This window comes from Desmodus rotundus, chromosome 13 (assembly GCF_022682495.2).
Source record: "Desmodus rotundus isolate HL8 chromosome 13, HLdesRot8A.1, whole genome shotgun sequence".
NCBI lineage: Eukaryota > Metazoa > Chordata > Mammalia > Chiroptera > Phyllostomidae > Desmodus > Desmodus rotundus.
The window spans coordinates 33,171,117-33,196,041 of record NC_071399.1 but is presented as its reverse complement, the minus strand read 5'-3'; the positions used below and the strand labels follow the sequence as shown (position 1 = coordinate 33,196,041).

At 38.0% G+C, this 24,925-nt stretch overlaps 1 protein-coding gene across 2 annotated transcripts in view; it reads right to left on the bottom strand.

Annotated features, from left to right (window-relative positions):
- NALF1 (NALCN channel auxiliary factor 1) overlaps positions 1-24,925 on the bottom strand; it is a 615,306-nt gene that overhangs the window by 21,536 nt on the left and 568,845 nt on the right. For both annotated transcript variants that reach the window (XM_024578906.3, XM_045186723.2), the window contains exon 2: positions 13,887-14,058. In XM_024578906.3, coding sequence (XP_024434674.2) covers positions 13,887-14,058 — 172 coding nt within the window. The remainder of the gene's footprint in view (positions 1-13,886; positions 14,059-24,925) is intronic.

Sequence of the window (24,925 nt, the reverse complement as noted above, 5' to 3'; positions counted from 1 at the left end):
CAGAGAAAAATAGAGCTTAGAGAGAAAAACAGCTAAAGCTAGAGTTGGAACTAGAACTAGAGAGAGATATATCCATATTTATATCAAATCTCCTCATTATTTGTGTGTATCAATATATCAACATATGTCAATACATCTACCTATCATCTGTCATCTATCTATCATCTGTCTATCTTGAATGAGTAATATACCCTGGTATTTATCTCTGGACATTTCAATTATACGAACTAATGAATCTTCTTTTTGCTTAAGTCAGTTTTAGTTAGGTTTCTACCAATTGAAAAATCATCACCAACATATACACCCTCCTCACGGAAACATCGTGAAGATTTAAAGAGATGGCGTATCTTAAGTGCTTGGCAGAATGTCTTGTGCATACTAATTACTCACAATTAGTAGCCAGTAATAATGCTAGAAGTGGTTATAATAATAGTGGTTGTGACATATATACACAGTAAGGCAGCCTGGAAGGTATGAATTAAATCTTCATCATGGATTTTATCTATGTTTGAGAAATAATCTGTTTATACATGGGGAAATGTAGTTTCTCTGTATTCCACTTTCACCTCTGTAGATCTCTGATAATAGCAACATTCTCCATACTTACATTCCAGAAAAGTTATGGAGACACAGTGAACTGTTCCATTCTTTTTTTATATTTGTTAATACTTTACATGTAATGCTTCCAGTCCAGCATTTATTTGTTTATTTCTGCAGATGAACATATGTTTCTCATGTTATAAACCATGTCTAATAATCCTGTGTCTAGCACCACCATCTAACACAATGCCTGGTACACAGATGTAGTAGGCAAATGACAGCCCACAAGATGTCTCCAAGACCTGTGACTATCTTGTAACAAGACAAAAAGAATCCAGGATGCAGATGTAATTACAATTGCTTATTAGAAGAACTTAAAATAAGATAATCCTGGATTTTGGAAATGAGACTAATCACATAAGCTTTAAAAGGTGTAGAAAGAGGCCAAACTCTGGGTGAGAGAGAAGTGATGATTGCAGAACTTGTTTCTCCATTGCTGACTTTGAACATGGAAGAAGAGAACCACAGCCAAGGAGTGTGGGTGGCTTCCAAAAGCTGGAGAATCTTTGGTGGTCAACCAGCAAGAAAACAGAGTCCTACAATAGCAAGGAACTAAGTTCTGCCAGCAATATGGATGAGCAGGAACCCGATCGTCTGTTGGTACCTTGATTTCAGCCTGGTGCGGTCCATGTCCAACCTATGACCTACAAAACTGTGAGATAATTCATTTGTGTGGCTTTAAACCACTAAGTGTGTGGCAGTTCATTAAAGTAGTGATAGAAAACTAATGCAGGAGGTCTTTAGCAGGGGGGTTTTGAGTGAGTAAAAATGTAAGAGAAAATACTTAGGGGAAAGAACACAGAACATACAATTTTATATACATCCACTATCTGTATTATTAGACATTTCTCTCTAGTGTAGTAGACATTTTATAATAAGTGCAGAAAGAGTTTACAACACTCTGGAGTCAAGCTTGTAATGAGAAATTAACAATTAAGAGAAGGTAGTCTATTCCAGTTACAACATACAGTTCTGGTGAAGAAAAGCAATGAACTATGTTAGGCAGGAAGTCAGATGTGTTGGCTTCTACTGCTGGCCTTTGTGTGAACTTGGGGAACGTACTTAATATCTCTAATTTTTAGTTTTCTTATCTACTAGATGTAATTGTTTAACTGTCATATTGAACAAATACAGGTCAAGAAAGCCCTGCGTCCTTCTTCATTCCTGCAGACATTAAGTAGTTGCCATATACATTCTCTATGAACCAGTCCAAGACATCTCAATTCTCCTTAATAGTTCAGACCCAATAGTCCATGGAGCCAATGTGAAACCCACCCAAGAGACCTGGAGAACAGCCTGGGCCCTTTCGGCTCTAAAGCTCCATGACTTTACATATGGACTTTCCCCTAATTATATGCTCACATTTGCTTCTTTTTTACTAATTGATGGAGCTCATAACAGTTAATAAATTAGGTGTTTTTATTGATAAAATTTCTCCATGCTTTTAAAAGTTTTCTCTTTGTGGAAAGAATAATAGAAATTAACAGAGTAATAAATCATTTTTATAAGAAAAATTTGAAATTTGAAAGCTATCCACAAATTTCATAACACTGTTAGATAAAACTATTAGGTTGTATTTTTTTTCTTAATACCACAAGAGTAGGCTAGAAATGATTAGAACAAACACATTCCGAAATAAAAGATAATTTATCTGTAGATAGTAAGATTGAAAACTTACTTGCTTTGATTTTTTGAAAGCCCTTCTCCCTTTCAATAGACTTGATTGTTTAGAGCAGTTTTAAGTTAACAGCATTATTGAGCAGAAAGTACAAAGAGTGGCTAGATTTTCCCAAATAAAAATTCACTAACTGTAGTTTCCTGAGATGAAGGGTTTGCAGACTCAGGTTTAAAGTCTTCCAAATATTGAACCACGAAAACCTGGACCTAAGACACACAACAGCCTTGCAAAGTCATTGTGGTTTTAAATGCCTTCAAAAGGTGTGTCATAAAATTTACAAAAAATAATTTTATTTTACAATTAAAAATTATCTGTATAGGTTAATACTCTTTCTTCTTCATTATTGCTCTCTCTATAAGGGCTGAACTCTCTCATGGCCCTTATGGTTGTTTTTATTGCTTCCCCACCTCAAATCCTTTGAAACTTTTGAAGTACAAACAATTTGTCTTCATATAAGAGTTTGACATTATTCTACTCTTAAACAAACAAATCAAATATATCTGTTTTATTCCAAATTTGCTAGGCATTGCTGCTGTAACAAATTACAACAGACTGGGTGGGTTAAACAACAGAAATATATGTTCTCATGATTCTGGAGGCTGGAAGTCCAAGATCAGGGTGCTGGTAAGGTTGTTAGACAGCCACCTTCTCCCCCTGTCTCTTTACAATGTCTTCTTACTGTGTGGGCCGATGTGCCCAAATATCCCCTTTTTATAAATACAAATGTTGTGGGATGAACTGTGTTCCCTAAAATTGATGCAGTGAAGCCCTAACTTCTTCAAAGTACCTCAATATATGACCATACTTGGAGATAGGGTCTCTAAAGAGGTGATTAAGTTAAAATGAGGTCTTTAAGGTGGACCCAAATACAACCTGATTGGTGTCCATGTAGAAAAGCATGTGGGTACCAGGGGCACCTGCACAAAGGGAAAACAACAACGTGCAACACAGCAAGGAGGAGGCCCCTGGGAGAAGCTTTCAGGGAATCAAACTCCACTTCGATCTGGGGTTTCTAACTTCCAGAACTGTGAGACAGTAAATTTATGTTATTTAAACCACCAAATCCATCATATCTTGTTACGGCAGCCTAGCAAATTAATACAGCTTAATCAGTATGGAATTAGGGCCCACACCAGTGACCTCATTTTAACATCACTGCCTCTGTAAAGACCCTATTCTCAAATAAGGTCACATTCTGAGGTGCTGGGGGTTAGGACTTCAACATAAGAAATTGGGATATAGGAACCACAATTCAACCCATGGCACTTGGTTTGGGATACGCATTTAAAAAGTGAATTACATAAGGTGAGATGTCACATCACTTCTTAGGCTTTTTTTGTAAGTCCCAGTATTCCAGGTGAATAAGCAAGGTGCAGAATGATGGTCTGAACTCAGTTGAACACCGGTCTATGCAATTAATGTGACAGAAGGATGGAATGTGAGAGACAAAATAGTTTTAAAATGAAATATTGATATTCTTATCCACTCCAAGTGGGAGAGCTTTTGTTAAAGTGCATCTAACTGTCACCCCCTTTTGTGTAGATCCTTATATATCTGCAGCAGATGAATACAGCCAGAAGACACCTGCCAGTCCCTCAGGGCATTACCTATACCACCCTGCCTTCCGGAGGCTTCTCCCTCACCTTGGAGGACTTCTTCTCACTTTTAACAAGGACCACTACTGATTCCTTTGGGTTGTCACCCACAGATTAATTCACTCCATATTTGTTTATTGAGCACTAACTACGACAGATACTTGTGGGCACTGAGGATACAGTTATAAACAACATGAAACCTCCCCCTAACGCAACTCACTGTGAGATGGGGAGGAGACAGGCCAGCTGCACTATTTTAAGTGCTATGCAGCACAATATGTGCTATTGAGGTGGAAGCACTGATGCTGTAGGCATATATGCGCCCAGCCCAGACCTGGGGTGTCTGGGAAGGCCTCCTAATTAAAGCCCAGATGCAGAAGGATTAGCCAAGTTAAGACTTGAGGGAAGAGGGTGCCAGGCAGAGAAAACTAACACATTGGCTAGCATTTGAAGTGCAGGGTTCCAAAAGGGAAACAGTGAGGCTGGTGGGGGATGGTGGGGCAACAAAGGTCAAATCCAGCCCCATGAAAGAAATTAGGGACCCTCCTGAGGACATTAGGATTTTGAGAGAAGTATATGATCCATTCCCAGAATGGGCTGCATGGCAAATACCTTTCAAACACTAAATGTACTGACTCTTTGATAGCAGCTAGTTCACTTCCACTTCTTGATATTGTCTTTAGCCTACAGATAACATCACAAATGTAGGAAATGATCCTCTCCAAACTGAAGATTAGAAATCACCAAAATGGCCATCAACTATGACCTGATTCAATTATGGTAAATCTCTAACCACTAACTGCCCATTGAAGAGAGGAAAGAGTTGGCTTAATTTTCACTTTTTAGTATCTTTTGAATTTTGTGTTGTGTGCATAAACTTCCAATTCAAAAATAAATAAATCCAATTTATTTATTTCACGTGTATATACAGGGTGGGTAAAAGTAGGTTCCCAGTTGTTTGTATGGAAAATAATACAATAATTAGTAAATAATACAAGAATAAACTCTGCATACCTTCAATTGTAACCCTACGTTTGCCCCACCCTGTAATACCAGTTGCTTTAGTCCCAGCAACGTTAGCATGACATATGATTTAGCTCCTATTCACATATGCAGTTGGTGGCAACTCTATTTTCAAACTACAAGATAGAAAAGCACCAACTGGGTGTTTTTGTATTTTGTATTTTGTATATTCAACTGGGCTTTGTAATTTCAACCTTTCATTTGGGAGTTTACTCACTTATTTTATCTATGATGTTTTTCCTAAATTGACTGAATCTATAATTATGTGAGGGGTGAAGGTGAGGGGAGGTTGAGGCACAGTTAAAACAAATGCTTCAGCAGTGAAAAGATCTATCAAACACATCAGCAGACCTCACACGCAAGAGAAAGGATGGCTGTTGAGAACTGTTTTGCCTTTGTATCCAGTTCTTGAAAACTGGCCTTTGAAATATGATATTGTTGGTAGAAATGTTGATTTATTGACTTTACGTGCACAAATAACAGATTTTAGGAGAGATCAGAGATAGTCTTCTGTTCTTCACAGTCTATGTTTTTACATGATCTCTGTAAGAACTCCTGATACAATAAGAAACAGATACTATCTCGAAACAATTATTTCCCTTGTGATTGCAGTTACGGTATTTTAATTTCTCTTGCAATGTTTGTTCCCAAAGTTAGAAGGAGGAAGCTGGACTTCCTGGGATTTTCCAAGCCACACACACAAAGAAAGACTGAATGTTGGCAAATGCTCCTGAGTCAACCCCAACAAAGCTTTTTTCCTTCTGATAAAGCCATGGTTGGAAAAGGGGGCATAGTGATGAAGGTGACCACGAACCCTACACTTCCTGGTAGGAATCAGTGCCTGTGGTGAAGTCAGTACTTTCAAGACTATCTCCTGTTGTGATCATCCTTTCAACAGCATAAAGTGGTCGATGAAAGGATAATGTATCACAGTTGAAAAGTAATATAGCCCATCACATAATAGAGGCAATAAAAGTGTTGTCTTAAAATAGCATTCTAGAAATTTTATGTTCAACTGGGCTTTGTATTTTCAGTCTTTCATTTGGGAGTTTACTCATTTATTCCATCGATGATGTTTTTCCCAAATTAGATTCACTTCTTTTTCTTGGAACTCTCTTTAAAGTTAATTTAAGAGCCACACTTAAAAACTGATTTTCAATTTTTAAACATAAAATATTTTCTCTTATAATTACCTACATTGTGAGATTTAACTATATTGATTATATATAAATTAGTATATGTGAATTTATATATAAATTTCCCATATATAATTAATATATATGGTGATATGTCTCTGTGCACGCACACACACAGATAAATTTCCCAAACAACAAAGAGAATGCTGCAAATATAAAAAATAATTTCCAAAGAAAATTTCAAAAATTATTTTGAAAAATGACTGCATCATGAGTACAAACACTGAGTTTCTGAATTTTACTAATTTGAGGAAAACTGCACACTGAAGACATGCACTAATGCTCTTTTGTAAAAAGGAGACATTATGATTATCTGACAAATTAGAAATTATGACTCACAACAGCCATCTCATCTGATAATTTCAAGCCAAACCATCGAAAATATGATTTCACAGTTAAGAAAAATTGGTTAATTTTCTATTTTAAAATTTATCTAATGTATTAATTCCCCATGAGACACAAATTAGAAGGTCATTTAAATTCACAAGATTATTTGCATAAACATTTTAGGAGCTTTGGGTTTTTTGTCATTACCCTTCATACTAATATGTTTGTATCTGTGTAAACTGAATGGTTACTAACTGATCTGACTAAAAAATTTAGCCACCTAAGCATGTTTTCCACACAACAGTGAGCCAGACAGGTCTCCTTTCTTTACCAGAAAAAAAAATGGTCTAGATAGCAAATACTTGTCACTTTCATTTCTAATGTGATGTCCTGACCACAGGACATGGTGTTGAACTGTTGAAAATGGCATCGCACAGTCTGGAAGCTGTGGGTTGATCTCCTTTCACCAGCTGATGGACTTTCTCCAGCTGTTCTGCAGTCTGGAAACATTTGCTTACAGGCTAATTTCAGGATGGACCGACTGGTCATTTCCTGTTCCACTGGTGATTCAAACACTGGACTAATAGCCAGGAAATGTGCATCTATTTTTGTTTCTGCAATAACAGGTTGGGGGTGGGGAAGAAGCTCTGTTTAATCCTGTGTAAAAGCAACATCAGAATAGATGGATGACTTTTGTAACTGGGGCTTTTTCTGAAACTGACTGAATCTATAATCATGTGAGATAATTGCCATATCCAAAGCAGTTCAAAAACAGCTACAGGTGAGAATAAGTGCTTCACAGAGATGTTCAATTGTAGATAAAATAGTTAAAGGCCTTTACTGAGTAAGATTGAACCTGTTCTGAGACATCCCTCTTTGCTTGAATTATCCGTCCTAAACTGGAATTCCAGAGCTAGAATTCTCCTTTTGACTTACTATTTCAACTGCTACCATGTCACCTGTAAACACTTCTGAGTCTTATCAGTCAGCTGGAGTTCTGGGGAACCTACACGATGATGTCTGTTTCATTCCTGCTCTTGCTCCAGAGAAGACCTCTAAATGTTTTGATTCAATTTCCACCTAAGCACGGATTAACCAACTCATGGCCCAGGGTCCTCTGTGCTGCCCCTTTGTTAGGGTAGCATTCAATAGTTCTGGCTTGAGCAAAGGGTGGCAGTCCATCCTAGATAGTTCACTGATCACATCTGTCACACAAAGAAAGTGTTGCTTCTGCGGTAGGTTAACAGACAATTGTGGACCTTATGTCACTAGGATCCACCCAAGATGGCATCAAAGAGCACAGTTTTCTTCTCAGTCTACCTGCAGTGCTTACCTACCTGGTGACAGGCCCAGAAATGGCCTGGGCTTGGTCCTCCATGACCCCATAGAAGAGCAAGCTGAGGGCTCACTGCAATCAAAACTGGACACTTTTTGGAGCTGAGTCCACTCCAGGCCATGCAAGTGCTCCAGGAATGGTTTTCTCAACTATCCCTGGTCTGATCCTTTTCATTTCTCCTCTAGATAGGGTAATATTAGGATTTCCCCAAGGTTTGTCTAGGTAAACTGGCTTGGAAAGGTATGGTCTGCATTATCAGCAACCCTGGAGGTAGATGAGTTTATCTACAAATTCTTCCTGACTCTCTACAAAGATCATTCAGGTGGCTTTGTACCACATCATGGGCAAGCAGGTCTCTTGCATTTTCCTCGGGAGATGTGGCACTTCATCCTTCTACCAATACCATCATGCTGGACCTGAGAAGCCCTTATGTCCTGGAGGATTCTGCTCTCAACAACACAGTGAACTGAGTATTTCAGAGGCTCAGCGCTGTTAGCCACTTGCAGACAAGAAAACAAAACTTTCTACTGGGTGTGACTTTTCCAAATTTCATAGCTACTGGCAGAATCCAGACAACCTAATTTCTACCCCAGAGCTCTTGTCCTATATTACATACCCTTGTCCAAAGCAAACTCGAGCTGTTTGGAATGCATTGGGAGATGGAATTAGGGGAGACAATCAAGTATGAATAGGCTGAACTCAAGTCTAAATATAGAAACTGAACGAACCTCAAAAAGTACAGTGTTTTAACGGGCAAAGATGTCCCAAACACTTGAAAGCTACTACAGGCTACTTATTTTTTTAAATAACCTATTTTCATATTTCTTTATTTTACTCTGATCATACAATCTCCCTTCACATTCCTCTTTTGGCCTTAATTTTTAGTTTATTTATGAAAAGATTTTGTGTGACATCAAATTGTGCTATAACTGAAGTGTCATTCCATCACTCTTTTCAGAAACACCCTCATTTTAGAAAATAATGAAACATATTTACACACTGGGGAAAATACAGAAATTAAAAACAGCATAGATTTACAAATTTAAATCTATGAGTAGCAAATTTTTTTCCCACTAAAATACTCCTTTAATGAGAACGTATTTTATGTTACCTTATAAAATTCTTTATCAACTCCCTAGTAATGTCAGAACTGGATTTTGGAAATGATCTTTCATAGTTGTGAACTCTGTCATGTGAATTATGAGACATCAAACATTAAAAAATTTCTTTCTAATCTGGTCAATATGCATGTCAAAGTATTTTTTCCTTCCTTTTTCTCTCAACAGATTATTTCTCTCGCCTGCAGGCAATGATCTCCTTAGGATCCTTTGCAGTAGCACAGATACTGCCACCAGGAGGCACGCGTTCTCCATTACATCATTATCAGGCCTGTCAGGGTAACCAAGAACAGCCCACGGTATTTTCCCAAGAAGCATAAACATAACATTCTTGTCACAGCTAAAAAAATTAAATGCAAACTTTACATAAAATTATCAAAATTTGTTTTATTTCAATTGTCAGTAACCCCCAGCAGACCAGCTTTTACTCTTTTTCTTTCAATAATTTTTCTATGAAAAAATAGCAGTAAATCATGTCGAGTCTATTTTATCTTTCAATCAAATGGAATTTTCATAATATTAATTACCATAGCACCCATAGCCTGTGATACTCTGCTACTTCTGTTTTCTTAATGTTGGTTCCCTATTGCAAGTAAGCAATCAGGAATTTCCGTAAGGGATTCTAGAACAAAGAAAGGAGTGTGCAGAGGGGAAACCCACACAATTACCAGAGTGATGGGTTGACAACATAGAATCCACCACCGACTCCACCCTCTCACTTTAAAGATAAGGAAATCAAGCTTTTAACTAGCAGTGCATTATGTGAATGAGTTTGAGAACAAAACCCACCTTGAAAAAATTTAGCTCGATAATGACTAACATTAAATGGCAGGTTTTCCCCTGACAGTCAGTGCCTTGGAGTGCCTCTCTAATTGATTTTTAAAACACTCCTTCAGTTATGTGTCAGTTTGATTCTTTAACATAAAAACTAAGAGAGATCTCAGGCAAAGTGACTTTCCCTTGTCTCCTGAAATGAAAGCAGAATAAATCATAAAAAGAGAGGATCTTCTTGCCCTCTGGGTTTGTGGTTAGAACATTTGGTCATGACCTTCTATCACATCCTCAATCAAAGACACAGTACAGTAATAGATATGTATTCTCAGATATGTCAAGTTTCTTACAAAATTTTTATAGGCTTACAGATGAATATAAACACATGAAATAGTAGATGATCAAAACATAAACATTTAAAACATTCAAATTTAGGAAATGAGTAAGTAATTTAAGCATTACAAAGAAATTATATACTAGATGTTGATTCCAATAACTGTTACCAAAATTATAAATAACACTGGATTATTTAAAGAAATTTTGAATCTTCTAATTGGTTCACTGATTCCAAGGGCTGAAATGTAGTTTTTTGTGGATGATAAGGATTCCTAAGCATCAGTATACACCTAGTAAAAGCCTATCAGAGAAAAAGAACTGGCTGTTCTATAATTCTACATCTCAGAAAGGCTAGATGCGGAGGCCTCCAAGGAAAAGGCATCCCCACACCACTGGTTTGTCATCATGCAGAAGCACCTTGAACAAAATTGGCCCTCAGTTGGACAACATCTGGCAACAAGTCATATGTAGTTAGTGCTTACTGAACACTTTTTTCAGGTTGGTTCTTAGAAGGGATCTCTACCCTTCTGGGAGCTATGACTTGGATGTATTTCCAATACAGCTGTATTAGGAAAATCACTGCAATTAAATAAGTTGAATTTGAAGGAAACTCCATCTATTCTTTCAACTCTTGATGATCAATAATTATATTGTTTAGCATACAGAATGGAACTAAAATCATTTATTATTGTTTTCAAAAAGAGGAATTACTGCAGACAAGATTAAGATGAACCCACTGGGTGATTTCCTTTTAATACAGTTGTGGTTGGTTCCTGGCATTATACTTACTTGCAATGAGGAATACACCCAACAAATCTGCTATTACTCGTGAACAGAAAAAGTTGCTATGAGCCAACCATTCCATGTGGCTTTAGGTTGTCTACAGCCAACTGTGAAACTAGTAAAAATACTATTTCTCTTCTGTATTTGGTCTAATTGTTCCTGAGTACAGAAGACATTGCATTCAAAATGCATAGTCATCTGAGATGACTTACATTCACTCCTAACTTACCTAAAATGTGGGTTTTTTGGAACTTCATGTCCATCTGTAAAAGATGAAGTTCCCAAAATTGCGGGATAATGTTTGGAAACAAACATAAAAGTCTTACTAGTTTCCCTAGAAATGTGACAAGTCACTTGGCTCCACAGATTTAGCCAGTGATCCCTGAGAACTGTTCTCTGGGCCAACTTCTTCCCAAGACTATTTTGAAGCCTGTTTGGGGGACCCTCATCAGTAGTGACAAGGCATCAAGTAATTAGCATCAGTAGAAATTTTTCTTTGGTTCTGGTCCAGCAGCAGCACTGAAGGGACACCTGATTCCTGAGGGGGAAGATGATGGCTGCTAGTTATCAAGACAGATAACAGCTCTTCAAAGAGGCTTAGATCACACTTTAGAAAAGAGGGTCAACCAGAAAATTAGTAATTTTGTTGCTGAAAAATTTCACAGAACTTCAGGATAAAATATCTTCAGAATGTTTTGTGTACATTTTTGCGACTTTGAGTAATAAAAGGAAAATCAACCCAACTGACTGTAGTGAAATAAGCGTGAGGTCACCCATGATGAGATTCAGTGATGAGATCCTTCCAGAAAGCTTCTAATGTCAATAGCACTGTTCCCTGCACCAAATGGAAACTCTCCTTTCCTGTCTTTGAAAGAAGACGGGATGTATCTATGGTTATGAAAAGGCTGATTTTACAAAACTCAAAAAGAATTGAAAATTTATATGGGATTTCTGCTCAGGTTGTGCAGAAAGAGAGCAAATCTCACCTTCAGCTTTCCGATGGCCTTGAAAGCAGGCAAAGAAAGGGGGCAAAGGTTCAAGCCTGTATTTCAGGTTCTTACAGATATATAAAAGATTAAGAAATAGTAGAAGGTAGGGAAAGGCAACTACCTTACCCTTCATTTGAGGTTGTAGTCTAGTTTGAGAACCTGGTGAAAACTACTGAACTTCTCTAGTAAAAAAAAATATTTGCATGTGAATAAGCAAACATACAACCTTTACATAAAATTCCATGAGTTTTTCCAAAGTCTTCAAACAATCATTGAGTTGAAGGCCTTAACTTGATGACCCTTTATTAAAACTTTTATATGAATGTCAAATGAATTAATAGCCTGTGTCTGGTGAATTTGGGCATACATTTAAAGGAAGATATTAATACCTTCCTTTCCTTCCTTTCCTTTCCTTCCTTTCCTTTCCTTCCTTCCTTCCTTCCTTCCTTCCTTCCTTCCTTCCTTCCTTCCTTCCTTCCTTCCTCCCCTCCTCCCTCCCTTCCTCCCTCTCTCTTGCCTCCCTCTCCTTCTCCTTCTATTTCTTTTGCTTTCCTTCTGTCTTCCAACAGAGAGAAGCTACATGAAAAATGACCTCAGCACCAAATTAGTAGAACAACAAAAATTATTGGCAAATTGCTTTACATTTCACAAACCACTTTTTATGTAAAATGGCTATGGTCTATTGATGACATACCTTGTGTTTCTCCCTTATCTGTAATCTTTTTTAAAGATTTTATTTATTTATTTTTAAGGAGGGGAAGGGAGAGAGAATAAAAGGGAGGGAAACATCAGTGTGTGGTTGCCCCTTGCACACCCCATACTGGGGACCTGGCCGGCAACCCAGGCATGTGCCCTGACTGGGAATTGAACCAGCGGCCCCTTATCTGTAATCTTTACAGCAAATATATGTCAAGGGTGTTGCTATTACTGATTCTCTAATGAGGAGGCGGTGGCTCAGACATAGTGCATAGTTGAAATAGGACAAAAGTGTATGTCTCTTAACCTTCAATCAAATGTCCTTCCCACAACACTGGGCGGCATAAGAAATACTCATCCAGTTTGTAGTCAGGTTCTTACTGGAGAACTTCGGTGGACTATTTCTTGATAGCTTATCACAGAATGGTTAATAGATAGACATGTAGATAGTGATCTAGAAATAATTTGGTATGTTATCATGTTGAGCATCTCGATATGTCAACTCTGTCTTAGAGGGGTTTCGTGAAGTTACATAAAAAGATGGGTTTCATGTTTCTCAATATTATGACAGTGAGTTTTATTCCTAAAACTTCAAACAAAAACATGGTACCATTTAAGCATCCAGTAACAAGGATGTTGCACAGCACCTTTTCCCAAGAAGACATGGCGCAACAACTTGGAAGATCACATGCTGGGCACAGTGTTTTGTTCTCACTTGTCCACTCAGCACTGATTTCAGAACAGAAGCTACTACTCTATCCTTTATAATTTATTCTGTGTCTAAGTTACATAATAGTTATAAAATATCTGGAAATTGAATGTTGACATTGATATTTTGTCCAGTCTGAATCATTTTCTGAAAGAAGTAAACACTGTTAATGGGAAATATAAGATAAAATTATATATGGCCTTTATTGTGTGGCTCTAATACAAAAATGCATATATAAACACAAATAAATTAGGTGGAACTTCTTTATGCTCTGGATGCTTATTTAAGATAACACTTCTCAGAAAACAGATGTGAGATACAAAGTTTTACCAATTTGAAGAAACACAATTTTACTGGCCTTATCACATCATCTGTTCTTACCCTTCATTTGAGGTTGTAGACTAGTAGTCTTAGGTAATATAAAGGCAATATAGGTGGAACCCAACCTATTGTAAGTCAAACTGAAGCATATCTAATGATTGTGGACATTTCACCCTCAGACTTACCCTTTAACAAAGTTAATAATTGTGGTCAGAGGTAGGCTATAGATAACGTGGCATTTCTTAATCAAGTCCCTTCAGGGCCTCTATGAAGGAAAGCATGGAAAACTACCAGCTATATATTCAAGGTTACATCAGTGGAAGGAAGCAACAAAGCAAACAGACATCACACAAAGAAAGCAAAACCACTGTCAGAGGCTGGGTGACAAACCCCTGCCGTGCACTGTACCTGTGCAGATGAAACTGGAGAGTCCCCCGTAGATGACTTCATCATTGTCGGGCAATATAAACGGACACCTCGTCTGAACCTCCAAACAGTACTGCTTGCAAGGAATTGTCTTTCTGCAGTTAAACTGTGCGACTTCAAAGTACTGGGAACACAGCCAGGCTTTGTAGACAATCTGAAAAAAAAGAAAAATAGAAGGATCAAAAATAGGGAGGAATGACAACAGTTCCGACTCTAATGAAGAACATGCTGTACTGGGAGAAGCTGTAATTTCAAGTGGATCATAAGAAAACTCTCATTTTGCACTCACATATTTACACAATGTTAGCTGCAAGTGATAAAAACGTAGCAACACAAGTCTGTGATAGAGCAAAACATGGGATTAACCCTTTAAGAGATTACAAAAGGTAATATGGCGTCCGATTTGATGTAGCTCACTTGATAAACAGTGGAGTTAAGCGGGATCTGAAGTTTTCAAAACCCAGTGACACAGAAAGTAAAGGAAATAATGGACTTTGCCGATAACACCCTAGTTATGTACTGCACTGTGAGCGATGAGTTGGTTCTCTGAGCATGCATTTGCTCCAGCTGTGCTTCCAGTGGACACTAGGTGGCACTGAGTCCTCTACAATGATGGCTCATCGGATCCAGAAGCATTGAACCAGTAGCAGTGGATATTTACATTTATGACTCACATCAAATGCATTAAATATCTCATCCTCCGCAAGTCCGGAAACACCCAACCTAGGTTAGCCATGGCATGCTGTGATGTGGTTATCGCTTCAGAAAGGAAACCTCATCAGAACCGCAAATTAGGCCTTTGAGATACCGTGTGATCCACATGAATATTTGTTAAGTATTTATTTAATTTAATAAAATGTGAAATGATTATGACTTAACTTATCTCTTTGCTTTTGATAGGCATTTAAGAAAATAAGTATTGAACAAATACTCTTTTCTAATATAAGGAAATCAGCTGAAAACAAACTCAAATAAAACAATGACAAAAGTTCCCAGATGGAGGGATTGAGCAAAAAAGAAGAAAAAATAGACAAAGAAACTCATGGACACTGACAGCACTGTGATGCTTGCTTGCCAGGGGGAGGGAGTGAATGGAGCTAGAGGAGGATAAAGGGGGCTAAGTGGTGACCGAAGGAGACATGACTTGGGGGAATGAGCACACAGCACAGTGCACAGATGATGTGATGTAGAATTGTGCACCTGCGCCCTGTGTACTTTTCTTAACTAGTGTCTCCCCAATAAAGCCAATAAAAATGAAAAATAAAATTAAAATGCCACGATTTCTTAACTGTACCATGGGAAAGTTAGAGATGTTTGCAATGATATTTTGCAATATGGCATAATATGTAATATGATATGTGACATTTATGATACAGACTGAGCTGTAATCTAAGAATAGTTGTCCGGTGTCTAATTTGTGATTCCTGTTTCAGATTTCCATTTTTAGGTACTAGAGGAAGTTGAGCATGTTTATGTATACAGTTCTAACAACAACAAAATTCCATTAAAAGTAAGCTTACATTCTGAGCATTTCTGGGATTGTAAAGATTAGAGTCATCTTTTCTCTCATAGGAAATGGCCCTGTGTTATTCCAGAAAATTACATGTATGTACTTTTTATGGGGCAGATTGCTTTCCATTTCTCCTCCCAACTGATTGTTGTGTAATTATTATAATTAAAATGGTTTCTGACTATGAAATCACCTGTGAACTGATCTTAAGAAACAATTTCAGTATCTCCTCTCTCACAGATGGGGTATATACACATCATTTTTTTTTTATCAGTCTCCTTAACATTGCCCAATTGGAACAGGTCCATTTCTATTTTAGATCCTTAAATGCTATGTCAGCTGTATTTCCTTTGTAGATACTTAAAAAAACCAAGTCATCAAAGCAGTTTTTATAAAGGTCAGGTAATAGTTACGAAAAAAGGGACAATGATTTGCAGAACCACCAGCAGAGTTCTGGACCTATGGTGGGACTATAACCATCTCTCTGGCCAGGTTTCACTGCATCATCAATTCTTTTGATCCAAGTCCTAGACTTTTGAAATGCAATAGAATATTCCTCATTTGAGTCTTAAATAGTTTCTAAAATTTTTATTTCAGGGTTGTATTACGTCTGAAAGAGATAGGGGAAAACTTCATAGGCAGAAAAAATAAAAATGAGGTGCTTACTGTTTGTTGTCTTTGATACCTGAGGGAATTGTTGCTACATGCTGATGATGAGAGCTTTTCAAATGCGAAATTAGAAGATAAAGACAAGAGACAACTTTGCAACAGCATGGATGGAACTGGAGAGCATTATGCTAAGTGAAATAAGCCAGGCGGTGAGGGACAAAAACCATATGATCTCACCTTTAACTGGAACATAATCAACAAAAGAAAAAAGCAAACAAAATATAACCAGAGACATTGAAGTTAAGAACAATCTAACAATAGCCAGAGAGGAGTGGGGAGGGGACAGTGGGGAGTGGGGTTTTCAGGAACTGATATAAAGGACACATGGACAAAACCAAGGGGGAGGGTGGAGGCAGGGGAGGGAGGTGGGTTTGGCTGGGGTGGGGTGGAGGGATGGGGAGAAAAGGCAGACAATTGTAACCGAATAATAGTAAAAATTAAAAAAAAAAAGACAAGAGACAAAATAGACAGGCCAATGTTGGTATGAAGAAGATCTTTCTTGCCAGAAGAGATGAACAAATATTAAATGGGCTGCCTGTGAGGTCCTGAGTTCTCTATAACTGGAAAGAGTCAAAAAGAGTTTAGATAACTCTTGTCAATCTGCTGTGAGGACTCGCGGGAGAATGGTGGGAGAACTAAATAGTTCTGATGTAATTTCCAATACCCTTTTGGAAGTTTTTTGAGGGAGACAGGTTGAGAAGGTTAGTTGTTTTGCATTGGCGCAAATCTAAAGAAACAAGAAAATTAGTTTTTAAAAGTACTAAAGGATTTTCAAATTAAAAAAAAAACATGAGAAATGAATATACTAGACTTCTTTCATAAGAACTCTGTAATAACAAAGAAGGTCAGAAGTCTATGTTATAATGGCTTAGCCTTATCCTAAAGAAAGAAATATTGGTACTCACTTTCCTAGGTGTCACTGATTGATATGGCTAATTGGAAGATACTAAACAACTATTTGGGGAAGGAACAAAAATATATGTAGGGTCTCTGGTGACAAATTAGTGGCTGAATTGTATCTACCCACACCCTTCATTAAGGGCTTGTACCATTTTCTACCTGTAGAAGTAGTTATGTTTGCCAGGTTATTATGCTCATGAAAGACACTCCAAAGGTACCATTTACCCACACTCTCACCTCTGCTCCATATCTGTAGGAAATGACTATCGACAATATAAAAACTTTGCTTGGACAGCTGTCCATCTTACCGCAACAGAGAATATTCTCAAGTTAGAGTCTGGAGAAGGAACAGACCCTAAATTACTTAAATGGTCTAAATGAAAACATTATTTTTGCTTAGTATCTGGGTAACAATTTCCCTTGTTTCTTAAAGCATTTTCTCATTTGTTATACTTCCTCATAAAATCCTTTAGATGTGTTTGGAAAATATTTTACAAGTGAAAAAAGAGTTACAGAGTGATCACAGTAACAAACAAATGGAATTCAGGTCTCCACGGTTGATGAACATTTTCTTTCATTGAGAACCCGTGCAACTGGAACTCGTCTGAGAGGATGGATCGGCAAAAAGTCTGAAGCTCTAGAGTCACCAAGGCATGATGGTCCAGACTGGAGAGGTCCTAGAGATTGCCTAGCTGAGTTTATCATGTTAAAGTGGGAATTGGAGACTAGAAAGACTGCAGTTGATGGCAACCCCAAATCCCTGACATCCAGGCCATTGTTTTAACAATGCATCACACTATTTAGAAGGCATCACCTGAGTACTATTCATTCCTAATATACCTCCCCCTCCTTTTTTGTGTGTGCAAGCTGCTTCATTTCAGACTGTACTTTGAAACATCCGTCGGATTTCTGCACAGTGGGCTGTAATGAGCCACTACCCCCACTTGGCCCTTGGGCCGACTTCTGGGTTTTCTCTGTACTTATTTGAAGATGTGGGTGAGGACAGCAAAGGATGAGGAAAGGAGGGATAATCCAAGCGATCTGTGGCCTACTGATCTCATTTCCAGACTCTTGATACAGACTGATTTTTTTAAATGATAATTTTCAGTGTTCAGCCAAGTTTGGATTGCAGTGGAACAAACATGGTTGAGTTGGAAATTTGAGAAGACAGAGAGAGGGAGGGTTCTTTGCTCCCGACTTCTGGAAGCAATGTTAAGTTGTGGGCTCTGGAAGGGATTGCTTTGTGTGTATATGAAGGTGAACCTGAAATAGTGACCACTTTGTTCATTAGAACTCATCCTGGTGCCCTGAATAATCATGGCTAAACTGTCAGCATAAGTGACCTTCAATATGTACTGTGTCAGGTTCTCATTGCCTCTCTTGGTTCTGATATTTTTTCCAGTAGAGGCTTGGATTCTCATTTCTTTTAAATATATTTGCCTCCCTCCTCAAAATCTGTGTCTATGTTTTAGTGCCAGGTAGGAGTTTTATATTGCAAATGTACATTAGTATGCTGAAGAAAAAATCATGCCAGTTGTAATTTTTTTATTATTAAGAAAAATGTTATGTATGGAAAATGGTTGTCATCTTCATATTAGAAGGTTGATTTCCCTTTTCCTCCAAGTGTTAGTGAAGGCTGACTTTTTTACATTTATAATATGTGTTGATACATTTTATGAGATCTTTTTCTGTCAGCTCTAATGTGTTAGTGGCCCGAATTCTGAATGTGTGGGGTTGAAATAATTGGTTATGTAAGCAATAGTCTGCTATAGCAACTGCCTCAGGCTAAGGCTTTTTGATGCATAACACATGTTGTTACAATTATAAGTGGAGGTGAAAGTCAAAATAAATTTTCACATTCATGTATCTGAGTGTCTTCTTTCTTCTATATCTGTGTCAGTGTCTGGTTAAAGTACATTACATCCAGAAATTGGAAATACTGATATATTCTAAGATAAAAATGAGAAAACAAAACCCTTGCCTAAGGATAGACCAAGTCACCAACGGAAGGCTATTAAGAAATGAACAGTATGGTGATAACCAGGCTCCTTGACCCAATAAAGATGTCAGTACAACCTGTCCTCCAGGGTCATCTCTTGGCTCCATTTCCTAAATAAAACACAATGTTTTCTGATTTTCTGTTGATGACCCACTTTTTGGGTCCCGGCATAACACTTGGTCTATCCCCCTGAACTTCAGAATTCCCTAGCTTCTTAGAGCTGCACTACATGTTTAAGTCCACTCAAACCATTTTCAATATCATGGTATAGCCCCAGGCTCAATCCATACAGGAGAAGGAATCATTTTGAAAAGAGTCCAGGCCAGACCAGGCCCACCTACAGGGGAGAGGTGGTATCCTGAAAGTCCAAAGACTACATAATAATAAAGATAACAAAAATAAATCAACTCTACAGAGCTTTCTTGAATGTAGGATGTTCCCATCCAAAGATGATCTGTGTGAGGCTTAAAAAGAAGGGAAACTAGAGAAACTTGTCAGTGTGTCTCTAGAACTACTCAAGCGATATAAAGCCAGTTTAGTTTCTTCTTTCTTTCTTTTCCCTCATTAATGCACGTCTTGTATCGTATAGGCTCAATGTCTCCCTTGTTTCATCTCCGTCTCCTTCCTCATCTCACTATGAGCTGGAGTTAGCTTGAGCTGTTTGTTGCACAGAAACTGTTCATTATAAGCAACTTGGCCTCTCTAATAATAAACCCAGCTGCTCCAATTGGTTGTTTTCTTATTTGACTTCTTGGCAGCATTGAACACTGTTGATGAAACTCCCTGAAATTTATCCTTGTTTTCCTCTTACTTTTCGGCTGTTCTTAACAGTCTTCATTTGTTATTGTATTGTTATTGCTGTTTGTTTGTTCCCATTGCTATTCTTCAAAATGTTGGTATCCCTTAGGCTTCTGTTCTAAAATTTCCTCTACTCATTATTTCCAGGCAATCATCTACTCTTATGATTCAATTATTGTCTTTGATATAGTGAAACCTAAATCTTTATTTCCAATGCACATCTCCTCTCTCTCTTTCTCATCTTATTTATCTGTAAACCATCTCCTAGATGTCTCTGTGTCAACATTCTTTAACATCTCAATCTCTACATGTCCAGAGTAGAATTCAAGCATCTTCTCTTCAGGAAGAAGCAAGATGCGAGAAATCTGGGAGTCAACCTCAATACCTCCTTCTGCTCTCTCCCACAACTATTTCATCAGCAAGTCCTATGAGCCTTCCTCTGAAGTGTCTCTAATAGCTGTTCAACTCTCTTGGTTTCTATCTACACTATCATCATTCCAGCCATTACCATTGCTTATCTGGATGACTGCATGGATGTATCCACAGACCTGTCTTAGTGCCTTCAGTCATGAACTCCTCCATGTTGTTCTCTACACTGCAGTTAGAGTAAGATTTGTAAAATTAACTTGATATGTCACTACTTCACTTAAATTGCCCAGGGCCTCTCCACACACTCATGAAAAAATTCAAACTCCTTAACCAACTCAGAGTTTTGTAACTTTACCCTTCTTAACACTCCAGCCTCAGTTTTCTCTACTCCTATCCTTACACTGTGTGCTCTGGCCATGTAGAGTGATGTGCAGGGTACTAAATGTGCCATGTCATCCATGGCCCTGCACCCATGGTCTTTTTCCCACCTCCTTTACAAATCCCTTAGGCTGGTTGATTCCCACCCATCCTGTGACCTCATCTGTAAGCCTTCCCTTACATGCACTGCTCTCAAGACTCTGAAATGGACTTTTCTTATGGACTTACACTAAGTGCAATACACTTTCTTCCTCTATATCCCCTCCCAGGCTCCTGTAAAGGGGTCTTGTGTACTTTTATGTTCCCAGCACCCTGGTGTACCTGGGAGAAATTTGCCATTTGAAATCTGCACCTTGGTTTTCTGGTTTGCATTATACAGTTCTGTGATTTGGTTAGTATGAGCTAGTCCACCTGGCTCTGAGATCCTGCACAGAGACACAAACAATGAACCTTGATGAGCCTCCAAGATTTTAAGCCCTATGAATCCTTTTTTGGAATGATTAACTAACTCTTTTATTGGAAGCCAAATAAATCCTTTAGGATTTTTATTTTTTATTTAAAAATAAAAATGTAAAAACCCACACCATGAATTTAACCTCTTTTTCCAAACAGATGCTGTGGTTTAGGTCATGAGACACAATGTGAGGTTTCGTCTCAAGCAGAAAAAAGTTTCCGCAGAGAGGAGATAGGATGGACTTTAAGGTGCAGAGCCCATGGAAGGCCTGAAGAGCTTCAGGGGACAGAATTTATTCTGAACTTATTATTCAAAATGGACAAGCTTCTTGGGCTGGATTATGGCAGAAGTTGTCTGGTAGACAGAGGACACTAACTCACACCTTTCCAAAAGAGTTCTATTGTACATCCAGTAATGAATATTAAAAACTACAGTAATAGGTGAATTAAGCTCACTGTTACTAAATAACCATTTCTTTTGCTGTAAAGAAAGATGCCTTTTAATGAGCTACCTTCTCTGGGTTCTCGTGTTAAGGACAAAGATGGTAGCAGCTCTGCTGGTGGTAGGTCTTCCATGGAGACCACTTCTGAGTGTCAGCCATGGATGGACATGACTGCTCTATCTCAAGGGCTTTTTCTAAAGTAAGGAAGGCACAGAAATCAATGAAATCTCCTTTTGTAGACTCTCAGCCAATCAATGCCTTTGAATGCTGCAGTATTACAAATCCATGGTCCTCTAAACCCACTGTATATTTAACCTGGTCTGTGTTAATTATCATAAAAGTGCCAGTGACCCTATTAAAATTTATATCTTTTTTAAAAGGCATCATGTGAGTACTTCAATATAAATTTCGTTTTGAACTCTATACTGTAAGCAAGTTTAGTATGTTAAAAGGGTTTAAAAAATGGAAAATTAGTGAAGAAAGACAAGTGGAAGTTAACCTGTAGGTAAGAAACATGAAACTAGTGTTAAGCATATAAAGCTATAGGCCTTCTGGCCAAGATGGAGGTGTAGGTAGATACACAGTACCTCCTCGTACAACCAAAAGAAGGACAACAACAAATTTAAAAACAAAAAATAATCAGAACTGCCAGAAAACCAAACTATGTGGAAGTACAACAACCAAGGAGTTAAAGAAGAAACATTCATGCAGACCTGTAGGAGGGGAGGGGATGGGCAGCTGGGGCGGAGAGGACTCACGGCAAAGCAGTGGCTGGAAGACCAGGTGGTCCCGCATTCGTGTGCAGATAAACTGGGAGGAACAACAAGGGAGCAAGACAGATTGCACAATCCAGTGTTCCAGTGTGGGTACATAAAGCCTCAAAACCTCTGAATGAAAAAACCTGTGGAGGTTGAGGTGGCAGGAGAAACTCCCAGCCTCACATGAGAGTTTGCTGGAGAGACCCACAGGGTCCTAGAACATACACAAAACCACCCACCTGGGAATCGGCACCAGAAAGGCCCAGTTTGCTTGTGAGTAGAGGAAGAAGTGACTGAAAGCTGACTGAAAGCCAGCAGAGAGCCAGGCAAGCACCATTGTTCCCTCTCAGACCCCTCCCCAACATACAGCACCACAATGCAGGATGTGGGTTGCCCAGCCCTGGCAAATACTTATTGCTTCACCCCCTTCAATGTAACAGCTGCGACAAGATAAAAAAAAAAATAGCCCAAATGAAAGAACATATCAAAGCTCCAGAAAAAATACAACTAAGAGATGAAGAGATAGTCAACCTATCAGCTGCACAGTTCAAAACACTGATAATCAGGATGCACAAGGAAATGGAGTATGGTTGCAAAATAGAGGAAAGAGTGAAGGCTATGAAAAGTGAAATAAAGGAAAATGTACAGGAAACCAACAGTGATGGGAAGGAAACTGGGACTTACAGTTTGGAGAAGAAATAAGAATTAAAAAAAGGAGGAGAGGCTTAGGAACCTCCAGGACAACTTTAAACAGTCCAACATCTAAATCATAGGGGTGCCAGAGGAGAAGAGAAAGAGCAAGAAATTGAAAACTGATCTGAAAAAATAATGAAGGAAAACTTCCCTAATCTGACAAAGGAAATAGACTTTTTTTCTAGGAAGCTCAGAAAGTCCCCAAAAAGTTGGACCCAAGGGAGCACATACCAAGGCACATCATAATTACATTACCCAAGATGAAAGATAAGGAGAGAATCTTAAAAGCAGCAAGAGGAAAGGAGACAGTTACTTACAAAGGAGTTCCCATAAGACTATCAACTGATTTCTCAAAAGAAACCTTGCAGGCAAGAAGGGGCTGGAAAGAAGTATTCAAACTCATGAAAGGCAATGACCTACATCCAAGGTTACTCTATCTAGCAAAGCTATCATTTAGAATGGAAAGGCAGATAAAGTGCTTCCCAGCTAAGCTCAAGTTAAAGGAGTTCATCATCAGTAAACCCTTATCATATGAAATGTTAAAGGGACTTCTCTAAGAAAAAGATCAAAACTATGAACAGTAAAATGACAACAAACTCATAACTATCAAAAACAGAACCTAAAAAAAACAAAAGCAAACTAAGCAAACAAGTAGAACAGGAACAGAATCACAGAAATGGAGATCTCATGGAGGATTACCAGCGGGGAAGGAGAGGAGAAGAGGAGAGAAGAGGGAAAAGGTACAGAGAATAAGAGGCATAAATGATAGGTACAAAATAGACAGGGGGAGGTTAAGAACAGTATGGGAAATGGAAAAGCCAAAGATCTTATATGTACAACACATGGGCATGAAATAAGTGGGGGGAATGTGGGGGAGAAGGGGGTGCAGGGCGTTAGGGAATAAAGGGGAGAAAAAATGGGACCACTCTAATAGTATAATCAATACAATATATTTTTTAAAAGTATATAAAGCTATAGTATAATCACCAAATAAAGGAGGTGAATGTATATATGATATTTTCATTATTTTGTAGGACTCATATAGGAATCCACTGAGCACTTGATAATTAATAAGTGAATAAGTGTTAGAATCTAAAATCTAGAATATATATTTAGAAAATACCAATACATTTAATAGAATTATCATAAGTAATCAGTAAAATCACTGAAAACTGCAGATGTATTCATTTTTTTCGTAGGCCTAAATATGATGGGACTTGTGAGGTAGTTATAGCCTCACTTCATAAACATGCAAAAATATCTTAAAGAAGTTAATTCATAGCTTTGCTATAGACTCCAAAGTAAAATATGGAAAATTTTAAATACTAAAGTTAGTTACCTAACAATCTGATAACTTTACATAGCTGTATAGCTTATAGAACTAGAATATAAAATGCTTTGGGTATATATCTAAATTTTCCACTTATTTACAATATTGTTAGGGCATTTCTGCAACCCTACTTCACCAATATCAGATTCATAAGAGTTTTCAATTAAAACAATAATAATCTATCCTTGCCTAAAGAAGGTGCTGCTGCCCCTTGGTTGAATAAGCTCTTTGAATTCTTTGTTTCCCATGGATGTGAGCATTTCTGGTTTTGTCATCACGAGGTCAACACTTGACAACTAGTGGCTAATACCATCCTATCATTACAGTTTTCTGCTTTATCCTAACATGTCCTGCTTGCAAGGAGCGTGGACAGGGTGAGGTGATAGCTCCTTTTGTAGACAATGAGCAAACTAGTGCCTTGGGAAGGCAGCAGTATTACATGACACATGGCTCCAGAAACATGCTATTTATTTAAACTTCACTCTGCACTGACTGTCAGAAAAGTGCCAGTGGTCTCGTTGGAATTTATAGCTTTAAAAAGTCATGAGTGAACACTTCAAAATTCTAATTTAAATGCAGAGTTGTAGCCTGTTGTCATGAAACAGAAACAGCTAATTGATTTCTATGAACATTAGCTTCAAAGGTATCATTCAATCATTCAATCTAACTGTTAATCCAAAATTATTTATTAAGAGCCAGCTCTGGGCCTGACAGTGAAAAG